Raw genomic sequence first — 8,518 nt, 5'->3', positions numbered from 1 at the left:
CATGTACAGCCATCAAAGATCACCATTTGTAGTGCTGTGTAAGTGAGGATATGTCTCCTTTCTGAACTACCTTTCTTGGCTTGTCCAATCGTGCTCAACCTTTTTGCCCAGCAGGCTCCATGGACAGTGCCCCATCTGTCTGTGGGCTGGATCTGGCTGGTGGTCCTAACCTGGTGCCACAGTAACTTGCTATGGGAGCTTCCAACCATGGGAGTTTGCTACTTGCCAGTGTAGGGGGAGCCCAGGATTGTGAACTTGGGCTCCTTCTGCACCAGCAATGAGGCGTGACAGGATCTGATGCTTGATCCAAGAATCATGCCTCTTGCCACACATGTGTGGTCTGGCAGAAAGCATGATTGTGGGAATCATGTGTCAGAGCCCATTGCGCCTTTACTTGTACATTTGCCAGAGACGTTACTTAACAACAGTGGGAGCTGGGGATGCTCAGCATTGAAAATCAGCCCATAATGTCTTAAGGTAGCAACCCAAAACTGAGACACTGAGTGAACAGTGGAATAAGAGACCTCACAAGTCCATCTAAGCAGAAACTCCCCCTGGGACTAATGTGGTTAAGGCTTACCAAGTCCTACAGACAACTGGAGATACAAACACAAGGAGGCCTCTATTCTTGTGTGAAAGACCCTGAGAGCCATTTTGTGTGGCACAGGGTGATGAATGTGTTATTGTAACTTTTAAACAAGGCAAAGTGAATAAAGTAATTCTGCTGTTAGCTCAGAGCCCATATTTCTCTCTCATCGGATCTGTATCCTTTGCTGTGACTTTTCACAGTTACATAAATATGGCCTATTTTTTCCCTGAATTAACATCTTGCTCTCTAAGTTTAGGCTTTCACACACACAAAAAACAAACTGCCTGATTTCTCACACACAGCTGGAGTCTTGGCGCATGCGGGAGGAACTGTTCCTACAAATATAAAACATTCACAGTTAGTGACTGACAGTTGGGGCCAAATCCTCTGCAAGTGGCACCAATGTTGTTCTAGGCTATGTAGTTCTGTGCACCATGTTGCAAACATATTCAGAAATGACCCATCCCATGGCTAGGCCAACAATCCAAGACCTGTAAGGAGGTAGGTGGCCCTGCATTTCGTCAGCAGTCTGAATAGATATGTGTTCCCAGGAGTGGGTGGATGGTCACATATGCTCTAGGGAACAAGTGGTTGGTTGCATGTCTTGGACACACATCAGATGGTTATGTGCTCCAGAAAGGAGACAGCTATGGGTGGCTTCTCTCAAAAGTAACTCTATGTGAAAACAGATCTGAACTATTTGGAGAAATGTGGATAATGTCTGCTGCTTAAAACCTTGCAGCTCTGGCAGATTAGTCTCAGATGGCACTGCTAGTGATTATTTGTATCAAAGCAGAACCCAGAGAGGCCATCTATGATTGTGGCCTGTACAGACACCATTAAAGGGAGTCTCTGCCTTGATCTTCTCATTATCTAGTGTTCCAGAAACAATGTCCCAAACCTTTCTGTTTTTGGCTTATCTAGGCATGCTGTTTTTAATACAAAACTCATTGCTGTGGTACCTGAGCACCTGATTTTCAGTTATTTATAAGGTCCATTCACAAGGACAGGCAAACTTGGCCATTTGGGTTTGCTACGTGGTTCAGATTTCCCAGCCTGGGACTATGTCTGTGGTTCTTGCTGCGATCTACTAATGCTCAGAGGGAGAGGACCTAAATCAGACTATAATGCAAACTTTGATTCTGAGTAAGTTTTTGGCAAACCTGTTATAAAGCCCTTATATATATCTTTGTTCCTTTTTGGGAGCAGCAAATCTTTGCACGCTATCTCTAACTGACTCAGAGATCTTACATCTTTGGGGCTGTTTCTAGGCCTGCCTCCTAGCTTGGGTTTGTACCTTTCTTACTTTTGTCCCTGAGTGCCCTCAGTTTCTGGCAGGGATGGAGCTGTCCCCTTATCTCCCAGTCCCAGAGAATCTTCTATCAAGCCCTGTGGCTGTTCCTAATTCTTACAGTTGTATTCAAGTCTCTTCATCATATCTTGGTGGGGGAGGCTGCATTGTAGTTCTTGCTGTCTTTTCTTAATAGGCGTCTTTATTTCCACAGGGACAAATCCTTGCCACCGAGAAAGCTTGAATAGCATGGAAGGTTCTGCTGGGTTGGGAAAGAGATATCTGAACCCTTTGTATGAGCAAAAGGGGGCAGTGGGGCTACCCTGGAAGTTGGAATTATGGTCCCATGATGCTGACCAAATGATCAGTGGTTCCTTGTACTGAGTGCCAACTCCTTCTCACCTGCCCCACTTCTGTTCCTGAATTCTGATGCCCTGTTGGTACCATCTGGTGACTCCTAAAACTATCATCCTGTGGCAACAGATCTGCATGGCTTTTGCTGCAGGCAAGGCCCTCTACAACTGTGGACAGGGGACAGGATCTGTCCCCTTGTGCTTTAAAACATTAATTATTGTTCCAAGGTTATTTACCTGCTGGGAATGAAATACAGTCTGATGGCTCCCATGCAGAGTGACCCACAGTGAAGCCATGTTCCTGTTAGATAACTAGGTCATGAAGCAAAATGGATGACCTGGTGGTTCAGACATTGGATTGCAACTCAGGGGGTCTGGGACCTATTCTTAGCTCTACTCAGACTTGTGTGTGACCTCGAGCCAGTCATTATGTCCTATAAATGAATAAAAAATGGCACCAGAGGTGTGTGCTCTCAATTTAATAGCTGCATTGGGTATTGGCAGCTACAGGCAGGGAGCACTTTTCAAAGTTTGCACTCATATTTGACTGCACTGAACACTCATTGATTTTATTCATGGCAGCTGAGTAGCTAAATCCTCAAGTGCCTCTTTGAAAATGGAGAGGGAGAAGCCTCACAACTGGGAGCAGGTGGCTAACAGAATGAGTACTGCTTGGAGGTTATGTGATTCACATAAGTACCTCACCAATTTCTTCTTATGATCCTGATAAATCATGTGCCCAAAGTCATATTTGTCTCCATCAAAGTATTAAAATATGAGATTGGAATGAACAGGGATAAGGGTGGGATTTAAAAAAACTGAGTTAGGAACGTAAGTCCCACTTATTTTCAATGGCATTTGTGCTTCTAAGCCACATAGGGGCTTTCAATCCCCTCCCACCGTACTCAGGATCCTTCCTGGGGAGGCTGAGAACTTGGGTCAGTGGTGGCCTTAGGGTTGTTGAGCTCTGGGCAAGAGAGACATCTGGGGCCCCTTAGAGGCATAAGCTGAAGAAAGAGCAAAGTTTTTAGTAAGTTGAAGAAAGAAAGAGTTTTTTTAACATTGAGGTATATTCTAGGTTCATTGCATCTCCTATGTTGCTCCATCTACAACACAAATTCCTCACAGGACATAAGCTGATAGCCAGTGTGGGGCCCCAGGCGGTCACCCAGTTAGCCCTCCCCTAAGTATGCTACTGCTGGGGTTTTAGGCCTGGCCAGAACAGGGCATCCACAAAGAGCGAGCTCCAAGCTCATTGCTGCTGTCAGATGCTGCACCTTAGGAAGAAAAAAACTACGTTGGTCCACACTGGCCTCTTGAATCCCTTTGGACTCTTCATGGCCTAGCCCAGGCAAAAGGGACCATACAGAACAGCTGAGCTGTATGTGATTCTGATTTGGCTGGTGTGCACAAGACACCATCTGGTAGGTCTGGGGTCAGGGTACCCTTAAACCATCCCTGAGTATACCTGAGAAATAGGGCTTTTAGGATTTTTTTATGCACCAAAGGAGAACTAAGTAGTCAAAAAAATAAGTGAATCTAGAAACGTGTGTAAAACCACCCACAGTTTCCTATAATAACAGGCTCTATTTTCTCACCTCTAACATAACCCTTTCTTTCTCCAGTTAAAATATCAATAATACTGACAATAACAGCAGCAGCAACCCCAAACAGGTGAGTCCTAATCTTCCTTCCTTCCCTTCTTCCAGTGATCCCCAAGGAATAATTCTCCCCCCACCCCTTCCCCATCTTTTTACACAGAACAAGTGAATTCTGGGGAGTGAGCCTCAGGCAGCAGCCAGTGTACTGGAATAATGAGAGCAAGTCAGGCAGTGCCATCCTGCACAAGTCTCTGTGTGTCTCTATCTGCTGTGCTTGTGTGCATCTGTGAGAGCTTCCTCTCTCTCTTCTCCCCCTTCTCTCTCTTTCATAACCCCCCTCCTTCCACCAGCTCTTGTTCTTTTTATGAGATGCAGAGCTGGGAAGCTAAGAGAGTAGCATGTTGCTGCAGTTATTCTAGAGATATCTGTGGTCAGGCTGGCTGCCCTTCACGCTCTCTGATGTACCAGGAGGCTGCAGACCCTGTTATTCAGGGTCTCAACGAGCCATGTCCGTCAGGCACTTGCCAAAATCACGTAGCCACCACCATGCTGACAGCTACAAGACAGGTAAGACCCAGGAGTTCGTTACTACCAAAGGGAAGGTTTTTGGCTGGGCCTCTGTATGACAGGGCTGTGGGCCTCTTGGTTCGCGGCTCAGCTATAATATCAACGGTGGCTTTTTCTTTATGCTATCACTAATTCTTGTGGGGGATAACAGGCCTCCACATGGGCACAGAGGGGAGGGGGAGAGATCACCTTCTACTGTCACCCCAATTAATGTCACCACAATGCTTTTTTTGGTATGTTAATCTTTCTGTGGCATGGTCTAAGCAACATAGCACTGTTTTTAATCAGCAATTGCAAAAAGAACTGTGTATTCCTTCTTCTTAACCTCCTTCCCACGCTCCCCCTAACCTCACCGGGGATGGTATTAGGAGAGAGGACTCTGGTTCTAGGGGTGATGTCTGTTTCAGCTGGATTAGCTGGATTAGCTACGGTCCTTTTACTCTGGTAAAATAACAGTAAATGCTGCTGGAGTTATGTTGCAGAAATGATGTCTTCACTGTATTTTTAGTTTCATTCATTTTTTTTTTTAAAGGATGGATCACATTTTCTTTTAATACTCGACATCCCAGGTTACACATGCCATTGTGACTAACACCAACGATTAACACCATTACTGAGTATTTTAAAAATAAAACTAATTGGAGTGAAAGGAGAATGTGTTGGAGGTAGTGAAAACTTGCAGTGATAGCAGGAGAGTTTGGGGACAAGGGGTTAGTTGGGGTCTATTCTAGGAGAGCTGTATTTACCTGCACTACTGGCTATTGGATGCCTACTACACATGGACCACATTTACATGAGACACTGACTATGCAGTTGTTACTGTGCAGTCATTTAGTACTTGTGTATACTAAATGGCTGAGCAGTATCATCGCCAAATGGCTTTTAGGTGATGCTGACTGCACAGTAGCTCATTACTACTGCACAACAGCATTTTGTCATGCTTTACGCCATGGGATGCTACTGTGCAGTAGTAATGAGCTACTGCCCAGTCAGCATCTTGTGTAGATGCAGCCATGGAGTATTCTATTAGAACAGTTCAGTATTTTTGTTTTATTTTGGATGCACTGGAGTGCTTGGTAAATGAGAATGATCAAGAAATAAGAGGGGCCAATAGCACTAAAGTTTATGCAGGCATCTGCAGGTGGCTTCTAGTTAATGTATCTCAGTCCAGGTCCATGATACTTCTGTTATTTTAATATCAGGAACCCACATAATTCCACAAATTCACCTCAGTTCTGAGCAAGACTTCCCAGGTGACCCTAGTACTGGAGCTCTACATAACTCTGTCATGCCACACCAGAGCCCCTATCTGCAACTCAGTTGATGTTCCAGCCCAAAGCCTCTCCTGAGCAGAAGCATCATACTGACCGAAGTCAGGATCAGCATAAGCAATTCCTGTACAAACTTCCAGCTCAGCTGAGGATTCCCGTCAGTCCTTCAGCCTGGAATAGCATGTGGAAATCCAGCAAACTGCAACTCTGTTGATGCACCTTAGGCCAGTTCTACCCCTGTTATTCCAGCTCAGCCTCCCAAGCCGATAATTTTTATGGGGTAATTTGTTACAGGAAAAATAAAAGGTCTTCTGGAGACTAGCTGGAGCTCTTCTATCTCATATCATTTTTGTCAGAATCCATGTTTGAACAAATGTCTTCACAAGTGAAATAGCACAGGGGTGGCCAACTTGAGACATAGCTGCCACAAGAGGCATGGGCAGCCTCTGTATATGGCACATGGCAGGCTGGAGAGGGGGCAGGCAAAAAAGTGGCAGATAGGGCTGGAAGCAGATCAGGCAGGGAGCCCAGGGCAGAAAGAAGGAAGCAGAGCAGCAGCTTGGTAAGGGAGCAGAAAGCTGAGCAGCAGATCAGGTAAGTGGAAAGCATTGAAGTGATACTCAAGGATGGCGTGGGGGCTAATTTGTGGCACACCTGCCACAAAGGTTGGCCCTCACTGAAATAGCACATGGAGCTTCCAAACGAGCAAGGTGCTACAGCTTGTGTCTAAATGCAATCATGCAAGCAGTCCTACTGAGATCAATGGGACTACTCATATGGTTATAGTTAAACATGCACCAGAGTCCTGTGCTAGATGGGGAGCTAATTCTCCATACTACCTAGCACCTCTTCAGGGTTGTCAAAAGTCCTGTTCCCTCTCAGTGAATGAGGCTTGCATACCCTGTTGTACACTGTGGTTCTGAAGGCTTTGGAACAGCAGTGAAGAATGCACATGGACATAGCTTCCATCCCTATTAGATGGATTTGCATGCCATTTTGGTCTCAAATAGATTGCAGCTGCAGCCACAAGGTCTTAAAGGCTGAACTTAGATAGTCAGTGATTCTGATACTTCATAGGATCTCTATGTCACACTTCCCTTGGAAACTTCAGGTCCATTACAGGTTTCCCAAATTATTTGTTAGCACAGATTTAACCTTGCCTCCACCAAACTTCACTTGCTGGTGTGTATCCAATACCCCATATCCATAGGGCAGCACATGTTAACACATACAGAATTCATTACCGTCACTCCCATAATCATCGGGCTCTGCCACATCCTGATGAAGCAGGATTGCACAGAAAGCCACCAACAGCTCTTAGGCCTTGTTTTCTAAAGCATGTCTACACCAGGGCAGCAGCATGACCCAACGGGCTGTTCCTGGGCATTCCCTACCCACTTGCTCTTGTTCACTTGTTCTATAGCCAGAGATGGCTGTAATGATGCCCTGGGGCACCCCTCTGTGGCTGCTCTGAAGACCTTGTTCTCCAGTGTACCGAAAAAGAGCCACAAGAGACAGCTCCAAGACATTTTCATCTGCATACCTCTAGGTTTAGAGCATGTGTGTGGAAAGGGGGGGAGGGAGGTAAAGGGGGTGGTTTCAGAGCTGTTCCAGTCAAATCATGCTGCTGCTTTAAAGAGTGTCCAATTAAAGAGTCAGAGTGTGGTACTGATGAGCATAGTCTTGGGCTGGGTTTTCTGACAGCCCCCACCAAAGATTTTTCATGACCATGATCACCCTTTTTCCACGTAGCTCAAAGGACAATGAATCAACTAGCTTTTCCCTGAGAAATTCTGTCTAGATTTAATGAAGCCATGTGTTTACCCATTTTAGGGTACACCTACATGTGCCAATTTAAGGTGCATTAGCCATTTTAAAGGCACATTAAGAGTGTGGGTCTACATGTCCCTTAATGCCCTTAATACACCTTTAAAATGGTGATTTTAGACTATTTGTGTCTAAATTTGATACTTGCAAAATCAGCTATCAAATTTAGGCATGAATAGCTAAAGCACCTTAACACCTGTGCAGATGCGCTAAGGCACATTAACACTGTGTACGTTGACTAACTTGGGACTAACTTTAGTCCCAAGTTGGTCCGCACACTGTGTCAATGCGCCTGAGTGCATGCACGTGTAGATGTGCATCTAAATCACCATAATGCACATTATGGAAATGTACATTAAGTTTGTGATGACCAGGACAACCATGATAATGCTGATTATAGCAATGAGTGACAGGACTGGGGAATCAGGAGAGGGAGGGTTGCAGGGAGGGGGGAACAGGAAGGAAATGCGGAGGGTTCCTTTGTATATTTATGGTGGCTAAAAGTAAAGGTGAAGGGCATGTGGGCCCACAGGTACTTAGGAGAGTGGGTGCATGTTATAGTCATAGTAATGGGAATGAGGATGGTGTAACTGTACAGGTGTGTTTTGGATTGTCAAGTGAACCACAGAAGTCACGAGACTGGTTTGTAGAGGCATAGATGTATATATATTTATTTATATATATAGAAATAAATATGTTTGCAAAAAATAGTTTGTACTACATACAGGACTGTAAGGGTATAGGTGTATATATATATTTATACATATAGAAACATATTTTTCCAAAAAAAAGTTTGCATTACATATAAGTCAGTACAAAAGCACTGCTTACAAGTGTGTTTATGGAGTAACAATGTGAAAACCTGCAGCAGTGTCAAAAAAAGGCAAAATGCATAATTTCTGGATGAACTAAGTCAATATGTACCTGTAGTAATTTTGTACAAATTACTACAGGCATGTTTATTTCCAGGTTAATGTTTTCAGATTTGTCCCTCACTTCCATGTGCTCAGGGAGAGCAG

At 44.7% G+C, this 8,518-nt stretch overlaps 1 protein-coding gene across 1 annotated transcript in view; it reads left to right on the top strand.

The window, feature by feature from the left end:
- The first annotated feature begins 4,233 nt into the window (after positions 1 to 4,233).
- RGS8 (regulator of G protein signaling 8) overlaps positions 4,234 to 8,518 on the top strand; it is a 34,996-nt gene continuing 30,711 nt past the window's right edge. The window contains exon 1 of the mRNA XM_090048177.1: positions 4,234 to 4,401. Coding sequence (XP_089904303.1) covers positions 4,294 to 4,401 — 108 coding nt within the window. The 5' untranslated portion in view covers positions 4,234 to 4,293. The remainder of the gene's footprint in view (positions 4,402 to 8,518) is intronic.

This window comes from Crocodylus siamensis, chromosome 5 (genome assembly GCF_052110815.1).
Source record: "Crocodylus siamensis isolate JL-2025a chromosome 5, ASM5211081v1, whole genome shotgun sequence".
Classification (NCBI taxonomy): Eukaryota; Metazoa; Chordata; order Crocodylia; family Crocodylidae; genus Crocodylus; species Crocodylus siamensis.
Note: the sequence above shows the minus strand (reverse complement) of the source record. Positions and strands in the feature narration are given on the sequence as shown.